Source organism: Passer montanus, unplaced genomic scaffold, assembly GCF_014805655.1.
Source record: "Passer montanus isolate IOZ18808 unplaced genomic scaffold, ASM1480565v1 scaffold40, whole genome shotgun sequence".
NCBI lineage: Eukaryota > Metazoa > Chordata > Aves > Passeriformes > Passeridae > Passer > Passer montanus.
This window is the reverse complement of record NW_024368819.1, coordinates 6,235,688-6,255,592: the sequence shown is the minus strand read 5'-3', so window position 1 is coordinate 6,255,592 and position 19,905 is coordinate 6,235,688. Positions and strand designations below refer to the sequence as shown.

The 19,905-nt window shown below is 36.9% G+C and overlaps 1 protein-coding gene across 9 annotated transcripts in view; it reads left to right on the top strand.

The window, feature by feature from the left end:
- The window catches only part of LTBP1 (latent transforming growth factor beta binding protein 1), a 187,177-nt gene that overhangs the window by 54,573 nt on the left and 112,699 nt on the right, over positions 1-19,905 (top strand). For 7 of the 9 annotated variants that reach the window (XM_039719007.1, XM_039719008.1, XM_039719006.1 and 4 more), the window contains exon 5: positions 11,635-11,802. In XM_039719007.1, the coding sequence (XP_039574941.1) occupies positions 11,635-11,802 (168 nt within the window). Of the gene's footprint in view, positions 1-11,409; positions 11,803-19,905 lie in introns of those variants that run through there. The other 2 variants (XM_039719009.1, XM_039719010.1) reach the window with 2 other exon arrangements.

The window sequence follows — 19,905 nt, the reverse complement described above, 5'->3', positions numbered from 1 at the left end:
GAAAATTCTGTAGGGGAAAGTCTTTATGATGTTAATTTAGGTGGATATAGAGACCTATTGAACCCACATATTTAAACATTAAAAGTCTCTTAGCCTGGCTAACTCCAGAGTTGCTGTAATACAAGTCTTTGATATCAAGAATTGATTCTGATTGTTGCAAGTAGCCGAGTCTGGTTTTCTTCATAGGAGATGTGAAAGTGCTCTTCTGTCAGTGCCTTTGCCTATGCTAGAAGGAATGAACAAATGTTGACAAAAAAATGACTGTAAGAAGGTTCATACCCTGTGAAGCTGAGATTTCAGAATCAGTGACATCCTTATGTCTGTTGTCATTTTTTCCTTTCTTCAGAAAATTAGGGGGGGAAAAAAAGATCTTGGCTTCATGTACTGCTGAGAGAGAAGATTTTTAATGGTGATTCAGCATGCAGAGGCGGCTGTATTCATTTATAACTGAATTCCATTATATCCTGTCCTTTGTCACTGTTTACAGTTTGTTGACTTCCCTAGCGCTTTTTGGTTGTTTCCCTTCAGGAAATGAAATGTCAAGTGGATATATTTTAGTAAGGTAATATCAATTTAATTTTTATTCCCTATTCTTCCTAGAAATGATGAACATTGACTCTTGCAATTTAGGCTTTTTTCTCATTTGAGGGAGTTGTGTATGTTGGGAGGGGGAAACTCTATCTCAAGAATTTATTTTCTTAAGAAATGCTCTTCTAGCTTGAGACTTGTAATACTATTGTCTAATATTTGTATTATTATCATGAAAGAAATCTAAATAATAACCTTAAGCAAAAGGCATAACTTGAGATGTATACATAATTTCAGGTGGCAGTGAGTCTCATTCTCAGTTTATAACACCAAATTCAGACCACCTTATGAAAGAGTCCTGCTGATAAAGTGGACAGTGGCACTATTTAGCTGATAATATTAAAGCTCCTTTATGGTTATAAGTTTGTGTGTAAAGAAGTTGACTTCATTATCAGAGTGTGCATTGCAGCAGCTTTTATCAGTGGAAAATTGCTTGTGGTGAACTGTAAAGTTACTGCTGCTTTATTACAGCTGAGATGAGGATTGTAACACGAACTCTGTGCCTTGGACATATGTCTGTGACTAAATGTGACTTTTGGGCCTTTGTTATCATATCTCTCAAGTGAAAGCCTTTTGGGTCCAGGTATGCTTAGGTACCTAAGAAGCTGGATAATTTGAATGGAAGCTTAAGAAGGCTTGTTCACCTGAATGCTGTGCTTACAGCTGGAGTAGTATCCAGCCCCGAACCTGAAGCACTGATGTGAGCTCAAGCATGAGACTCTTGAAGAGCTTGAAGTTCTGTTTCAGGACAAGTACTTCACTCTGGGAAAGACAGGCCATCTGGGTGCTAATGTTTTGCATAATTCATATTTGAAATTGCAGCTGAAGCACTAGACTGCCTGCCTATCCTTAGAAGTACACTCAGCTGAACTCTCCTGCCGGATCAAGTTCCCCAAGGACTGCTATAGAGCAGTCATAGTGGTGTCTGGAATCCAGCTGTGGTGAAGTCATGTAGTTCTTCAAAGAAAAGTGTCTGAGCCCTAAACTAAGAAGTCTTGAGCTAAAGATTTGAACTAAGCAGTCTTAGGTCATCAACATTTACTTCAGAATGGGTTGGACACACTCCTGTTCAATGCTCTGCTTGCTCCATGCAATCAATTTCTTTCATCCCTTGGAAAAGAGACCTAGGACTGCTAAGTGGTATAACTCGAGGCTAGAATTTAGCTATTTATCATCATAAACATTTGTGGATCTAGTTTAAATATAATTTATTTAAGAAAAATAAATGCAGTTCAGATTAAAAGAATTATTGCCTAATAAGTTTTTTGAAATGAATTGAAGCCGTTCTATCAGACATCAAACCACACTGCATGCTCTCTTTGGGTTGGTACCTTTTTGTGGATCACTCTCAACTATGTGAAGGGAAATAATATTTATGTATCTCATTACCAGGGAGAATGGCTGTAGTTTAAGATAGGATGTTCATTGCCTGACGCTTGTATGTAAAAAATCCTTGTAGTGGTCAAAAAGACAAGGAAGACAAAAGGTGATTCATAAAACCTGCTGGCAGAGACCTCAGATTTCAAATCTATGTGTGATTTGTACATTATGGGTTTCCACAGGACAAAATTGAATGTAATTTCTGTGAATTCCTCTCTTGCTCTAAAGGGCTGGGTCAGTGAGAGAATTTATCAGCAAAGGGCTTGTGGCATGTAAACACAGTTAGGTCTTTCTAAACAATCTCAGCACTTATGCCTGCATATGCTCCTTTGGTACTTTTAAGTGAAGCCATCCACAGAAAACACAAAAAAACCTGTGTTGCAGGTAGTAGAGATCTTTTTGGAATTTGTCAAAATTAATAGAGGAAACCTACTTGAATGAAACAAGTGTTGCTGTAGTAAATACTTTAAACAGTACACTGTTCACACTCATCTCTATTTTAAACTGAGATTAAGATAATTGAAGAGTTCGTTATTTGCCTCTCCTAGCATAGACTACTAAAAATTTTCAAGTGTTTTGGAGGTTGGTAGAGATGGTGATGAGGAAGATAGTGGAAAGTCTCTACTTTGTTCCTTGACTGGAAGCAAGGAAGAGATGGTATCCCTGGGATAATCAGGAAGGGGAGAAGACTTTCTCAGTTATTTTCTTTTCAGTTACCTTCTTCCTTCCTGGAAGCTTCCTACCTGATGTTTCCTGGAAGCATCAAATTGAAATGAGTTCTTTTCCTGTCTGTCAAGCATGCTGAAGAAGCAAGCAGGGCTTAAAGGGTAGAGAAAATAAGGACAAGATAGAAGCAAGAAGTCTGAGAGCTCAGTTCTGATTGCAGGGAGAAGATCGTGGTAGGAACTTCTGAGCAAGACAGAAGGAAGAAGTGATGTGAAGATGCAGAGACATGGTTAGTCAGAAATAGGTGCCTAGAAAAGTGTGTGTAATAGCAATCTTGGCAATAAGAATGGCAACAAAAATATCAGTGCATATCTCTCTTCAGTTACTGTCATATTAAATAGTTGGATCATGTTTTGGTTTTTTTTGGAAGCCTTTTAGTTTGCATCAAGACAATAGAACTGAGTACTTGAGAAGTGATGAAATATCAAAGGTTAAGTTGTATTAACTAATGAAATACATGAATAACATCATACAAATCAGCAAAAATATGAAGTACAGAAATAACAAAAAGTAGGAGTGTTAAACTAATTACATTTCAATAATGTGTTCCTACAGCTGTCTAGACATGTTAAATCATCTTGCCATGCTGTCATCTTGCTCAAAATGTTTGACTGGGTGGATGTGCACACATACACCTCACCTCATGCAGAACTGGTGGTGTACTCTTAAGCATTAGGGAAGGCATTGGATCTTGGATGAAATAAATCTGGATCATCTTATTTTTAATTTCATTGACATGTCTAATTTCTCCCAATGCTTGTGAAAAGAGAACTGGCTGTGAGGTGACCTAGGGAGCAGTAACCAAGTTTCTGCAAAGAGCAAAGGTAGGCATTGTATATTGAAGCCAAAAATCAAATTACTCAACAGCTGTGTCTTGCCTTTAGTTAATCCATGTAGTTTTCAGACTTGTTTGTGCTTGTGACTGTTGCAGAAAGATTGACTTATATTCTGCATGATTTTTAGATGGGCAAGGTTTGAATGCATGAGACTTTACTCCAGTGCTCAGAGCAGAGTAAGCATTGAGTTCGGTCCTGCTAAGGTTGTGCAAGGGATGTTCTATATGTGTTTTGCTGGGATGATATCTGTATCAACAGATCAGAAAGGCATTTGGGAGATGTGTGCCCTTTGGCCTAGCCTGCGGATTCGTTCTTGGTGTGAAGTATCAGTACATTGTTGGGATACAAAAATAGATTAAAATCATAGAAGCATTTTATGTAAAGCTGTGTTAAGTAATTCTGCTGCTCTCCCCACCATTGATCAGACCTCAGCTGCAGTATAGTGCGGTTTTAGACAGGGTTTGTGAGCAGAGATGAAGACCAAGTGATTGGTATCAAAAGCAAAACAAAAAAGATATAGATCTGCAAAATACGGGCTGTTAAACTGAATGTTTAGATGGTTTTGGTGTGGTCAGAATGAGACTGAGGGAGATTGATGGCAGTGGTCTTCAAGTACGTTAGAAAATGATCCACAGAGGAATAATGTTTTGTTAAAGTTTGCTGTAGATAAAGCAGAGCAATAGTTTGCTTGAGTTGCTACAGGGGAAACATGGGTTACGTATTAGGAATACCTTTACAATAATAGAGGTTGAAGTGCTGGAATAAATTCTTCAGGGAGGCTGTGGAATCTGCATAATAGAAGGGGTTTGAAGATAGTCTGCAGCCTTTTGTTTTATGTTGCTGTTTTATCCTGGGAAAATGGAGATAGGGGAGATTGAGTGACCTCTCAGAATCTCTTTCAGCCCTTTCTGTGCCTTTTAAAGCCTATACTTCTCTCAATGTGTAATCAGAAATTTAGGAAAGATCTGCCTCTGGCCTATATTTCAATCTTAAGTGTGTCGTTTTCTTTTCCTTTTTTTTTTTCTTTTTTTCTTTTTTTTCTTTTTTCTTTTCTTCCTTTTTTTCCTTATAAATCTTCTAGATTATGTTATTTCTAAGTTCTATGATAGCTAAGTTCAACTTGTTCTGATCTTTGGAAACTAGGTTTTTATTGCTTGGTTGAGGTTTTAAATTTTATTTTAAATTGATGACTAAGTGGTGACAAGACAGAACTTCCTCATATGTTGTCAAGAGTGTTAAGAGGTCATTTGACAACAGTTCTAAGAGCTTAGCTATCTTACTTGTGTGGTTGATTTTTATACAATGTCATTTTTCCTTTTAGCTGAACAAGCATATCTAGTGTAAGGACTAAACCAGGTGGATCGATGAAATAACTGGGAAACACCTTTTTTAGGAAATAAGTAATTTCCGTCTGCTTCTTTTGTGTTATTTTTGTTTTTTGTGTCAGCATTTAGCTAAGAAAAAAGAGAGGGTGTTGGTCATCAAAGAATTTAAAATGGTGAATGTATTAGCTGCTTAAAAGGTAATTTGGTTTGATTTTAGAAGATTCAATTTTAAATGCTCTCCTCATGCATCATGATTATAATTTGAAAATGTAAAATAGCCTGAAATAATCTATTCTCATTGTGAAGAGAATGTCATTTTAAAATAGAGTCTTCAGATCTGATGACACACTATGTAGATAAACATATGAAAACATACTGGGATCAGTGCAGAAGTAGAATGTCATTAAAAGAGAGTAGTGTATATCATTACTAGAGGTACTGATGGAATGTCTATAGTTCTGCTAGTTCTGTTTCCTTAGGATATTTGTCATAAGTGAAGGCATTTAAAAAAAAACCTACAAAAACCAAAACAATGAGAACAACCCTCCCAAACTGGCTTCTTAAAGCAGTTTTAGAAATCTGTGTACAAGGAATATGGGACATGTGTCCATAAGCTACATTATGCACCAGTGTACTCAGCTGGTAGAAGCCACTGCTTGTGGTTTTTGGTTTTTTTTTATTGTGAATCCTTTTAGTTAGATCACGGTGAAACACAAAACCATCACACAAACAACATCAATGTTATTGAGACACTAAGAGATTTTATTCTCGTTTCCCCCTTGACCTATGTAGTTATCTATTTAACTGAATACCAGTCCTGCTTTCAGTAGTGTTGCTAGCCCATTGTTTTCCTACAAAACAGGGACATGCCACAAATCATCTGAGCACCACTGCAGCTATTGAGTTCTGTCAGAATGTTGGAGCTGTGACAGCAGCCATAAACCCAAGGAAAAGAAATGTTTATAGAAATTCTTCTAGAAGGAAACAAAGTCTGAGTTGCATTACACAGCAGCTCAGGAGGCTGAGGAGGAATCCTTCCCCATACACAACTCTTTTCTAGGCTCGTGTAAGCTGTTGTGCCACCTGACATAAAACCTGCCACTGTCTTAACTACTTCACTTTTTTTGCTAATGCAGGGGGCAAAAATTGTCATAATGGATAGTGGGTGCAGAAAGAGTTCTATTAAGAAATCCTTTTGCTTGCATTTTCCAGTTCTCCTGCAGTTGTTGCTAAATAATAAATTTATCGCAGCAGGGGTTTGCTGTGTTCATGATATTATATCATAGTGACTTACGGAGATGGAATAAAAATCACATACATATCGTGCCAACTTTCAACTAAAATCTCATCACTTTACCCAGACATCCTTCTTTTTTTTTTAATCTGGCTCAAGAGTTTTATAGATTTGGGAAATTACGGGTACATTCTTCCACTGATGTCTTTTGACAAATGTATCACAGAGCTCTCAAGTACAAGTGAGCCTGGACTAGGAGGCAGGATGATGGCGCTGTTGGCTGAATCTCATTGTGAATTTGCTGTCTAGCTGAGGGATGAAGTTTTATCTGGCATTAATCATCTTGACTGTCCTGTCTTTATTAAAACAAAAAATCTGTCTCTAGTTTGGTCATTTTCTTCAGTGTTTTTGCTATTTATTTGTTGTTTGCATCTTCTACTTTTGGGTTTTTTTTTTCATTAGGCTTGTTGGTTTATCTAGTCTCTTATTTGTATTTCTTTAGTCTGCTGTTATACTTAGGAGCATAGTGAGGTGTTTCATTTCCACATGTTTAAAATTGGTCTAGAAGAGTTTGATTTACATCTGTCTATATATATAATTATTGCAGATGTGTTGTTGTAGCATAATCAATTTTTTTTTCCAAAAATGGATTTGAGGTAATCTAGGTTGCAGATTTTGTCATGCCTATGTCACAATGGCATCATCATTAGAGGCTCTGGAGTTTGAAGAAAATACTCTGTATGCTTCCTGAAAAATACACTGTCCTTTAATATGAGCTAGTCCAAAGTCAAAAGAGGTCAAGGCTGTAGCAGTACCAGTCCCTTCCTAGCATGAAATTGTGGGATTTAAGATTAATACTGCAAAATGAGCTAACAAATATTGAAGGACGGTTTCTCATGTAGAATTGAATTTTCCTCTTTGGAGAAAGCAGGGTGGGGGGAATACAGAAGAGATTCGAGGAAGTCCAAGAGTCTAAATTTGAAGTTTCTGCTAAAAGCTTCCATTCAGGAGACGGGCTTGTGGTCTTTTTTTCAAATTGGATCTGCCTGTATTAAGCTCAGTGTTAAGGTCCCGAAGCCTCAGAATCTGTGAGGATAGTACTCCTTACTTCTCTGCAACTGCAGAAAAGAATGATAGAGACATTTCTCTCTTGAATCACCTCGTCAAACACTGATTAGTTTTTAAGCTCGGAGGCCGTAATTAGCTTTGTATCCATCTTAAATGTCTTTAAAAGAATTGAAGTTAAAAGCTGTTGCCTGCTAGGGAGGTAGAACAAGCTAAGTGTTTTTACAGTCTTCATAAATCTAAGAAAGATGGAGGAAATCTTCCCATGTCTAAAAAATATGAAGGTGTCTTATTTCTCTTTCTTTGCAACTATCAAAACTGGAATATCTGCGAATTTGCTTTACAGCAAAATAACTAGCAAACAGCTAGATAAACGTAATGTGATGGTTCACCAACCAGCTGACAGGTCAAGCACATAAGGTTGTAGTAAATGGGGTTACATCAGGCTGGTGATTACTGGATGTCTGCATGGCTACATTTTAGGGTCAGTGCTCTTGAATGCAGTTTTGGGTGCTATGCTATAAGAAGCCTCTAAAGTAATTGGACAGTGTCCAAAAGAGGACCATGAAACAGGAAGGACCTTGAGGAGCAGCCGTAAGAGGAGCAGCTGAGGTCACTTGCTCTGTTCAGCCTGGAGGAGACTGAGGGGAGACCTCACAGCAGCTACAGCTTCCTGTGAGGGGAACAGGAGGGGCAGGCTCTGATCTCTGCTCTGTGGTGACAGACCTTAGGCAATGGTCTGAAGCTGTGTCAGGAGAGGTTTAGTGTAAGAATTCGTGTCTGGTGGGCTGTTCAGGTCCAATCTGACTAGCTATGGACCCTAGCTCACATGATCTTACATAGGACAAAAAGCAAAAGACAAGAAGCACTCTTCTCCACTTGAGGACCAGGTCCTGTTTATTAATAGAAGACACCAAATTGTCCAGGTGTCTTCCCAGGTGGAAGAGAGACAGTGGCCTTCTCCCAGGGTGATTTTGAGCTGAGGGGAAGGTGGGGTGGAGGAAGAGGGCAACAGCCAAAGGGATACAAGTGAGGACAGTGAAAATTACCAAACACCCAGTGCAAATAACTAAATACCTATTTAGTGCAATACAGCAGCTTAGGTTGGATACTAGGACAAGGTTCTTCTCCCAGAGGGTGGTTGGGCACTGGCACAATACAGCAGTTTAGGTTGTATTGCACTAAATTAGGTTCTTCTCCCAGAGGGTGGTTGGGCACTGGCACAGCTCCCCAGGGATGTGGTCACAGCACCAGCTGACAGAGTTCAAGAAGCATTTGGACAAAGCTCTCAGGCACATGGTGTGACTCTTGGGTTGGTCCTGTGCAGGGCTAGGAACTGGACTCTGTGTAAGTAACTTCTAACTCAGGATATTCTATGAAAAGCTTTGCTGAATAATGATTTGAATATTTGTAGGGAGCTAGGGCTTCCATCATGTTGTTTTTAAGACTTCTTCTTGAAAAACTACATTTAAACATTGTTTTACTCTTTAGCTCTCTAGATATTGATCTGTGTTTTTGAAAGTACTCTTTGACTATGGTTGGTCCTGTGCAGGGCCAGGAATTGGACTCTGTGTAAGTACCTTCTAACTCAGGATATTCTATGAAAAGCTTTGCTGAATAATGATTTGAATATTTGTAGGGAGCTAGGGCTTCCATCATGTTGTTTTTAAGACTTCTTCTTGAAAAACTACATTTAAACATTGTTTTACTCTTTAGCTCTCTAGATATTGATCTGTGTTTTTGAAAGTACTCTTTGACTACTAGTACTCCCAAACTTAGATACTAGTATATTCTCATCCAAAAGCATTGAGAAGCAAATACTACAATTTCTGTTGACTCTCATAAAAAGGCATCTCTTTTACTAGAACAATTGTGCTACAGGATTTTCTGGTAAAATCTAAACTATATGATAAAAATTATTTTAAGATTTTTTGTTGTTGTGGACACTATGCCCAAGTGTTCTTACTGTAGCTCAGCACTCAACAATATAGTACAGAATACTGTGAAGGAGAATTAAATGATGATTTAATTTCATCTTTACTATTTCAGGAACATAACTATGGGGCTGTCGCTGGGTGTGCAGACAATCTATTGCACATTAAGTTGGGTCACATTCAAAAGAGCTGCTTGGGTTCACAAATATCACATTTTATTGAATGTGGATGTTTCTTCTGGATTGCTGGTGCCAAATGCATTAACTGCAGAATAGGTCTATTAGCACTAACAACACTATTGTCTTCATGAGCTTTGTGTCCCAAGTCAGCAGAGCTGAGGGGACAAGACTTACTGAAAGGTATCCCTCTGGAGGTGAGGATAACAAACCTGTCTGTCTGTCCCTGCACAATTTCATGTCACATTCTCGTCTCCTGGCTAGACAGAAAATGGCAGTACTTCTTATAACTCATTAACCATGGTTGTGGCAGGGGCTGTGGTGGGAATATGGTCAAGCCTTCTGTACTTTGTGGACACATTGCACAGAATATTTCTCTGTAGGAGGTGTATTTGGTTTGTACAAAACATCTCTGGGTGTCAAGTAGAAGAATCAGACCCACATGGCCTCTGCTTTTCCCCCATGTTCCTTCCCAGTGCCATAGCAATGCAAACCATGTGGCCATTCAGTTTCAGTGTTTGCAGTCATATTGACTCTGCATTTTCTGTCCTTCCAACACTGACAAAGCCAAATTACTTTTTTTTTTTTTCAGCTGAGCCAGAAAGCTTGTCTGGGTCCCCCAATTCTGGTTTCTACAGTGTAGGCAGGACTGACTTTTTCTGACTCAACTATCCCTGTTTTTATAATTAGATCACATCCTAAAGGAAAAGTATTGCTAAAATGTCTAAAAATATAATACATAAAATGGACTGTTTTATAGAAAAAAAATGAATCTATAAAACTATGCAAGTAAAATACAAATATGGCAATTTTGCTTTTGAAGCTATGCTTTAAAAAACCAAAGCTTCAGTTCTACCCTCAGCAGTTCATAGGTCCTTTTATATCTGTTTAAAGTGTACTCATTTTTGTAAGAAATGTGTGGCATCTTAGAATCCAAGATGTCTTCTAAATCACAATATTAGCCTTTTATCAAAATTTTTTATTCTTGTATCTGTCAGGGCTCTTCCTTTTCTAAGCATTGTTTATGGAGAATAAGGTGGGAGCATCTGCACTACAGCTGCTGTTCGAATAGACCAATGCCTTTACTGTAGACAAAACAATCTGCAAAATTGCTTAAATTTATTTGTTTATGAAGAGCCAGAAATAAGGAGGCTGTATATTCTTTCAAAATTGTAAGACTTTCTTGATATTTTCAAAAAAGTGTTTGTCTGAAAGGTATTTAATGAACTATGTTAGGCAACTATCCAGCAACTTTTTTATTTCTATGACATCAGGAAGAAGATTCTTCTCTTTCTGTGCATCATTTCTTGGCATTCTTAGGTTTGATATGAAAGTACATGTTAATAGTTTCCACAAAGATGCTATGATATATTTTGAAAAACTTGCTGAATTTATTAGTAGTATGCAGAGGACAAAATGTGTTTTTTTTTAAATGGAATCTATTATTTTCCCTATTTTTCCTAATAAGTAGTTTTAATACAGTTTTTTTCTTCAGCTGTTATATGTAGGATCAAATACATCTGGTTTTACATATAATTCTGCAACAAGAAATTCTTATAACTAACTTAATAGCAAATTAGTCCTTGTGCAGTCTTTATTACATTCAAGTTTTTTTAAAATTACTATAGGGAAATATATAAAAAAACAGAATCCAGGCATTTTTAATCTTTGATCTCGGTACTTTAAAGCACTGATTCTTCTCACTCTTTTCTCTGAGCTATTTATTGCTAAAACAAAGGCTGACAGTAGAGCTCAGTCTATAATATGTAAATTCTTGTGGAAAAATAGTGCCAAAAAACTGTGAAGAAAAAATGGGTCGAGGCGGCTGCGTCACAAGTTTTGACCACTTCAGGCTGGGGTGCCAGGAGATTTGAGACAGATGTTTTCAGACATGCCGCATGCCTAAAACGTTTCCAGGGGTTGAGCTACAAATAGTGACTTAATAAGTGCAGAAACAGGAAAAGTATGTAGGAGTACACAAGAGTTTATTCACCTCTAGGTGCACAGCCAGCTCTTTACATTACATCTGCCTGTCAGGGTTGGCTATTTAAGCTGTCATGCCCTTGGTATTGCTCTTTGTCTGCCTGTGAATAAAGTGCAGCATTGTGATTACTAATCCCACTCCAGTGACTTGACTTTAAATGTGGTTTTGGAGCAGATCCCGGAGTTCTGTTTGCTAAGCTTCCTACTCCTGTTTCAGAGACACCACTGGAGATCTATGAGAGAGAGCACTGCAGACTGCCCTCCTCCTGTAGACCTGTCGCCTTCCCCCTCTGCGCCTTTTTTTTTTCCCAAAAACTTTTCAAAGGAAATCAATGGATACCAAAGTGATCTGTTTATTTTTCTTTTTTTCTTTGCCTCCGCTGACAGTGGGAAATCACACTGGTCGCATCAAGGTGGTCTTTACACCCAGCATCTGTAAAGTGACTTGTACCAAAGGCAACTGTCAGAACAACTGTGAGAAGGGAAATACAACCACCCTCATCAGTGAAAACGGCCATGCTGCTGACACTCTGACAGCCACTAACTTCCGAGTAGGTAAGTACCCTCAAACTGTATTTGTCCTTAGCTGTCCTCTCTTGACTAACAGAGGGAGGAGATGTTTTGTTATTAATACCAGTTGTGCATCTTTTCCTCTTTGTTTGGAGGGCTCTGCTGAGTAGGAACCATTGTATGCTAGACAAGCTTTCTGGTGTCCTTCGGAAATGTTCCCAAAAGTTCCTTTTGTGTCAGAGAAAAAAAGCTCCCATATTTTTCATCTGAATTTTCAGCTGCAGGGATGCTAAGCTGAAGCTTTCGGTAAAATTCCTCCCTCAGTAAGGGAGGAGTTTGTGTTAGTAAATGGGGAAAATCACAGATTACACAAAAAGTTATGTTTCCTCTTTTTTACATGTTTAATATGTATGTAATGTACATAAAACCTAGTGAACAGCTAACAGTGACTCTGTATTCAAAAATGTGTTCAGCAGTTCCTTAAAACTACAACCCTTCTTAAATATGCAGCAGCTTAAAAGTTTTCTTACTGCTGAAAGTAAGTTGGATTTCATATTTGGCATTTTTAGAAACTGAAATAATGTTAAGCCTAATTAAATTTATTGAAGCTAGTAATTTCTTTGTTAATGTTTATTCTTTCTGCTTGCTCAGTAAGAGTAGCAACAAAATGCCAGACTAAACCCTACAAGTCTTTGACTCTGTTGAAACAAATCCTGAAAGCTACCTAGGATAATGATTAGCATATTTTAACTGTACACTAATAGGCATTTGTGTGCAATTATTTACCTTTTAAGTTAAGATACACTTATATGGGTACATACCTAAACACTTCAAATTTGTCATTTCACATTATGATACCCTGAGCTGCTCTTGGCAAGTAATTTTGTAGTTATCCTGAAAATATCATAGTGTTGTTTTCTGAAAAAAAAAAAAAGGCGAATTTCTAGTTAAAGAATGCCAAATATGAACACTGTAATTTTAGTCTCTGTCTAGAATAAACATAGAGTTCAGGCAGTGCTGAGGCTGGCCAATATTGCCATTTTTCAAGTGCAGTGTATTTCATGCTCTGAGGGTTGGGGGGGAGGCCATTTGAAATTATTATTCTTTTCTTCTGGACAGATGATAGAGCAATTCCCTCTTTTAACGCTCCTACTACACTGTCAGGCTGTGGGGGAAAGCCTTTGAAGTTACTAGCTCATTCCTTCATAGTGTGCAAGTTTGTAAAAATATATGTGTTTTGGACTAATAGCAAAACCAGTGTTTTAAAACAAGAATAGAGCAAATTTTGGGGTTTGTTTGTGGTCGTTTGGAGAAACCAAAAAAAAAATTTTCTAAAGGAATGGTAAATCTTATACTTTTAATTTGTGTTTACTGCCAGTGCAGATTTTTACCAAGGTTTTGGCAAGAACCCCAGCTAAATAAGTTTTTTGTTTAATTTTCTGACTAGCATGAAAGGATAGGGTTATTCTTCCCCCTTTCATTTGACCTAATTTTTCTATTGAAATTATGAAATGCTGAGAACAGGCAGTCATGTAATTTGTCTGCTATGTAAATCTGTGCTGTAACATGACCTCCTCTCAAATACTTGAAATCTTGGAGAGTGGAAATTGACCTGTGAAGACGTGTTCCACACCTTCCTTCCTGGCCTCAGGCCACGCAGCTCTGGTGCACTGGGTACAATGGGCTGCTAGAAACATTCAGCAAAAGCAGCTTATTGTAGCACTCGATGGAAAGATAAGGGAGTCTTCTGTTGAAAAACGTATAAAAGCAAGTTGCTACACATGGATAAGGATTTTTTAGCTTGCCTGTTAGCTATCTTCCCTACTAAGTTTAAAAGACAAGAAGTGTTTAGTGCAGCTCTAGGTATTGTCATTTTCACAGAGGAATAAGAAAGTCTGAACTAGGACTTAAAGGCTCTCCAAATAAAAATAAAAATGCTGCATGAACTTGTTAATAACTAGAGAAGAGGAATCCTATACCTGTAGATTGAATTCTTTCACCGATCACAGTTTTCAGGAGCTTTTGAATCAGAGTTTAAAATACTACTGAAATAATTTTTCATATCTGTTCTCTAACTAGTGCCTCTCACTAGCTTAGGCTTGTCCTGGTATCTCCTGACACATAAAGCAGAAGTAATTTGTGTCTTTTAAGATCATTAACTTGTGTTATATTTTTAACAGCTGCATTATGTTTTACTTGTTTAAAATGTATAATTTTGCCTTGAAGTCCCTGTTCTAAACTTCTTTACTTACTGTTAATCTAAAATGTGTGGAAATTCTTATTTAGATGACTTGGTGTTTAAAAATGGAACCATGAAACAGAATGCTTTAAATATGTATTTCCTGACATGACACAACCATGAAACAGAATGTCATGTCAGGAAATACATATTTAAAGCAGTGTGACCAGCACTTTTTAAATATTTTTTTAAATATTTATTCTTCCTAAAACCAGAGAAAATAGTCACATGCCCTTTTAGGAAAAGTTTAAAATGCATTTCTATAGCAGTAGCAGCATTCTGGTACACAAAACTGAATCCAGGTTCTCAGATGACAGATCAATTAGACATCAGTTTGCTTTGTTCTTAATAATAAATTATTTCTAATTATGAGCCAGAGTAAATTTTTTTGTTTCTTTTCAACTTTATGCTGAACTTTGTAAGCACTGCATTTTCAGAGAGAATAAGTTGCCATACCTGTACTACAGCTACTCAGGCTTTGTCATGGATTATTTCAGATTCTTAAAATGTGCTCAGTTTGTCAGTTCAGCTGAAGTTTGGTAGCAGCGAGCCCGGGCAAGGAACAAATCCCGTTTCCTGAAAATTTTATACAATGTGGCTAAGCCATTAAAGACAAAAGCCCACAACAAGGGATGGACTGAGGGGATTGCTGCTTTTCAGGTAGCTGAGATTTTTGGCATAGCTCCTAGCACAGCAATTTAAGGTGATGAAAGCTTGGTATTTGAAAGGAATGACCTCTTTGATTGCCAGGCTGCTTCAGTGAAACTTTGGGGTTTTTTGCGGTTTCATTTTGTGAATGGGATATGTTGCAATTAAACTAACAAACCTCCAGTATTTCATTGGCTAGGAGAATGAAAGCATTTAATCTGAGTGGAAACTTCTGCTGAATAGATGCATCTTATTATTCTGTTGGATTGATGCATGTGCAGTTTATATGGTATTTCAGTCTTGATATATCTGCTGAGGCTTGTAAACAGGGTTGATATGTGTGTGTAGGAAAGGATAGGAATAGAGCAGTACATGAGTTTTCTGTCTCTCAGTATTGAAGTTACTCAGTGAGATGTCCTGTTTCTACTCAAAATTATTCCACATTCCAATTTTGAAATGAATTCTCTTCCTGTAAGGAGTGGGAGGACAATGACTAATTTGTAACTGTAAAATGAAGCAATAAGGAATTAGTAAATGCCCAAATTAATATTTTTATTCTCCCCCCCAACCCCCACTGCTGTATATATTTATTTAATTATAGATTTGCATTTTATTTTTTCCCAAGGGATCTGTGCTTTATTGATTGAACAGGAATGACAGAACTTAGTAAAGGAAGCAGACATTTAATACTTAGGTTCATATTCACTGTTCATTTGCAGCCCTGCATCTCATTTAAAGCGGTTCATTCAAACTGTTGTAAATGAGAAGTCAAGGTTGCATGCTTGCCAGTGAAAGTGCAGATCTTTCTGCAAAAATTTTGTGTCTGAGCACTTGGCAGTATCTGTGTCAAATAAGGAAACAGAATCATAGAAGGGTTTGAATTGGAAGGGACCTTTAAAATCTTAAAGAGTTCCAACCCCCAGCCATGGGTGGGGACTCCTTCCACCAGACCAGGTTGCCCAAAGCCCCATCCAATGTGGCCTTGAGCATTTCCAGGGATGGGGCATCCACATCTTCTCTGGGCAACCTGTGCCAGGGCTTCATCACCCTCACAGTAAAGAATTTCTTCCCTTGTCTAATCTAAACCTACCCTCTTTCAATTTAAAGCCACTCCCCCTTGTCCTGTCCATGCCCATTTAAGAAGTCCCTCTCCAGCTCTCGTTGGCCCCTTTTGCTGCTGGAAGGCTGCTGTGAGGTCACCTTGAAGCCTTCTCCAGGTGAACAAATGGTGTCTTAAGTAAAAATGTATCTGGTCCTTCATATTTAATCATAAATTCTGGAACTTTCTGCATGGATCACAGTGACCTGGATATTCTGTACTCTGTTACAATAATGCTCAAATTATGTTGCCTCTTGAATTTTGGTGCTTTTCCTGTTGTAATTTTCTATAAAAAATTTTTCCAGCTTTCCTGTGTTGACGCTGTGTAAATGTTTTTAGATAATGGAGATTGTCCAGAAGTTTCCAATTACATATAGACCAAAACTTTCAAGAAGCAGCAGAAGCATTTTGCTCAAATTTTATTTGAGCTTCTGTTGAAAGCAGTGAAAGAAATTTTGACCAATATATTTTAAACCAATAGATTATTCAAATGAAATTTAGTAAGAAGACCCAGTATGTAATTATTATTCTAACAGAATTTCCTATCTAGCAAAGAATTTAGTAAGCATAAGTATTTATAATTGTGAAAAATTAAAGCAGTTAGTTTACGGAATATTGACAGAATTCCTGAATTTTATTCAGACCTATGTGATCATGAATTACTGTTAGTGTTGTAGAAGTTAGCATTGCATTTTCTTCAAGCATTTCAGGCATTATGGAAGAGTAGATTTGGTTAAAAATTGCAATTGCATGCAAGCAAGGCAGTCCATTGGCAAGCCAGCCATCTGCCTTTATGTAGTTTACATATGACAGAAATTCTATGAGAAATTATTGGTGTTTTCTTGTCACCATTTGGTATTAAAGTTGTCAATTCTTTGCTCCTTGTGACACATACTGCGCATGTCCAACTACACTGAAGAGGAACTGTAAGACTGATATTTGAGCGGGATTTTCTATTATCCTTTTGGTGAAAAGGAATATTTAAAATAGTATTGGAAAGCTAATTTGATGTCATGTAAAGGCATGTAAAAGACCAATATCTTGTGGAAGTGTTTGTGTAGATTTATTGGAATTTACAGTCACAGTCTCTTCTGGCAGTTTGTAAGGTACACACTGTTCAGTTTTTTATTATATTTTGCTCTTTTATTTGGTTTAGTAAGAGTTGCTAGAAAGATAACACGTTAGAAGAGACACTTTCTTCTCTGTTTTGAAGGGTGTTTGCTATTTGGTGAATGGTGTCAGCCTGTGTAGGTAACGCATCATATCTGACCTATGTAACTCTGCCCCAGCAAAACACTATTCCTGTGCCTTCATCTGAGACGTAGCAGATAGACATGTGGAAGATTTAAAGTAATTGCGAACACATGTCACGCAGAGATTTTTAAAACTTCACTTGGTAACATAAGCCAGAAGTGATTTTAATTTTTTAAGTGCTTTTATTTTCAGCTTTGTGTTCCATCAGACAATCTAATTGAAGAGAAGCTTATTTCTGTAATAACTACATAGCACAAGAACAGTATATGATATAATTCATGGGGGTTTTTTAGTAAATATTCTCTTTAGTAAATATACGTCACACAACAGTGAAGTATTACTTTGAAATATCCTTGAGTTTTGTGCTTGAACTTGCAAATATGAAGAAGTTGTGATGCAAGAAGTTTATTATTCCTTTAGTATTATCACTTTTGTTCTTTTCCTGTCTCTGGTAGCTACCTTTTAGCCTTTGTTTCTTCTGTTCTTGCAGTAATTATAATTTGTGTCTTATCAGGCTTTGTTGGTTTATGCTTTTTTTGCTGTCAAATGAAATATTATTTCCTTTAATATACCCATGAAAACTTCAGAATTCTTGGACAACTTGGCTAATAGAATAACTTTTTAAACTTGCTTCAACAGTAGTCAAAGAAGTTGGTCAGTCTCCCAGTGTTTGTGTCTCAGGAAAAAAAACAAGAAAAGGATATTGGGATTTATCTGCTGCTTTATCTGGTAATTTGAAATTCAATCTGTACAAATGATGACTGTTCTAGAAATATTCTTGCAGCAAGATTGTAATAGCTGTAGCAAAATGAAGGCCAAGTATTTTTCCTCATACAGTGAACTGAGTTGCTAAAATAATGACAACGATGGGATTATTATTATAAATTATTCTATGCTTTATGGAAGACAGTAGGAAAAAGGTATTTCCTAGCCTGAAGAGCCAATGCAAAATTATTTGGGAGGAACCAATTATGACCATGAATTCAAAAGACTTTTTTTCCAGCCTCCTTTTGTTCTGTAAATGAATCTGAGCTGACAGCAGAATGAATTGATTTACGTACAGTCCAGGTAGTATAGTATAGGCTTTTCTAATCTGAAATAGTAGTGCACTACAGTTCTATCCTGTAATTTAAGTGTACCATTCTATAGGTTGAGCAAAGCTCAGGATTTTAATGCATTTTCAATTATGGGCCTCCAGTGCTCAAATTACTAAGAAAAATTGTATTTTAATGATTTTGTTGGTTTTGATATCCACATCTGTTCAAAAAGAATGATTTCTTTCCCCCCATATATTTATCGGAACTTGTCATCAAAAAATAGTTCTTGTTTCTGCCATGAAACATACAGCATCTGGAACATACAGTGAGTTCTTTGTTCATAACCTTAAAATAGTTATTCAAAATTGACATCTTCAGCTCAGATTCCAGTGGAGGCGAGATGCTAATTGGTAGAAAAGATATAGTTCATTTTAATGAGGTTAAACTCAAACAAGTCTGTTAGCAACTTGTTTCCACTCATCCACTTGTTTCCCTTGCTCATCTTAAAGACTTCAGACCATCACCATGAAGCAAAAGTCCATCTGCTCTCAAAGTACTCCCCAAACTGTCTATTGCAGAGAACACAGTTTTGGATGTGCAGTCATAGGAAAAACCACAAATGGAAATGGTACAAAATCCACACCTGCAGCCATTCAAAAACATGTGGAGTATGTTTCCCTCAAAGTTAAAGCAAAACAGAACACAAAGTTAAAATGCATAATGTTTTATTTTACTGTATATGGTTTTAATTTATAGAGATTAGTTTATGTACGTCTGACTTGAAGTGCTGTAAAAAAAGAACTAAGAGTGCATTTATTTGAATTATTAAATTGTTGCATATTCATGTAGATACACTATCTTTTACAGCTATAACTATGTTATTGCTAAACTAAATTCTGCACACACCTCACTGAAGATCAAGTATATGCCAACTGTGACTTAAAAAAGAAATTGACTCTAAATTATGCAAGTACAGAGGAAAGAGTCTGAAAATTTTCTCTACATGTTAAAATATGGCATTTGTCATTAATAGATTTCTTAGCAAATGGATTTGTATTAAATGTGTCCTTCTGGGTTTAGCACAGTCAGAAGAAAGCAAGCAGCTATCACTGCTCTGTTGATCAGAGTCTTTCCCCATTCAGCCTTTTTACTGCTTGTTCTGGTTTTTTTATTCTGCTCCAGATAAATCTTATCTCAGTGCTTGTGTAGTCTGTATAGTGTCATCTAACCATTTCACCTGTAATTAGCTCTTAGATTTGAGTATCACTGTAATTGAGAGTCCTATTTTGCAGAGGCACTGGGATTCCTGGATTTTTCTTTTGGAACATGAACTTTATCTTCATTATGTACACAATTAAATTCAGTGAGTTTTCTATATATCCATAAAAACCTGTTAAGTGGGTGGACCATGAACTTTCAGCCAGGGATTTGTGAATGTGAATCAAGTTGAAGTCTATGGGAGCTGTAAACTCTTTTTTTTTTCCCCACTAATCTCTTGCAAAGTCTTGAGGGCTGCTAGTCAATGAATAGAAGTAAAATTGGATGTTTTCTAATTGCACAGGAAAATGATTGAGTTTTAAGAACTCAGAGTATTTCTCATCTATATTTTATTCATCCATTTTGGTTGTGTTTTCTGTTTAATTTAAAGATATTAGGATGAGCTCTTAAATAAAATTTTTGTATTTGATATTACTCAGGTATTTCAAGTTTAGGGGAACTTTTAGCAGCTGTTAATCTCATAATTTAGAAATTAGATCTTTGACTTCTCTCTTAGAAGGACTGTCTCTGTCCATAGGATGTATAGGGGAGCGGTCTCCAAATGATTGTACATTCCTATCAATAAAATATTTTTGAACACTCTCTCCAATATG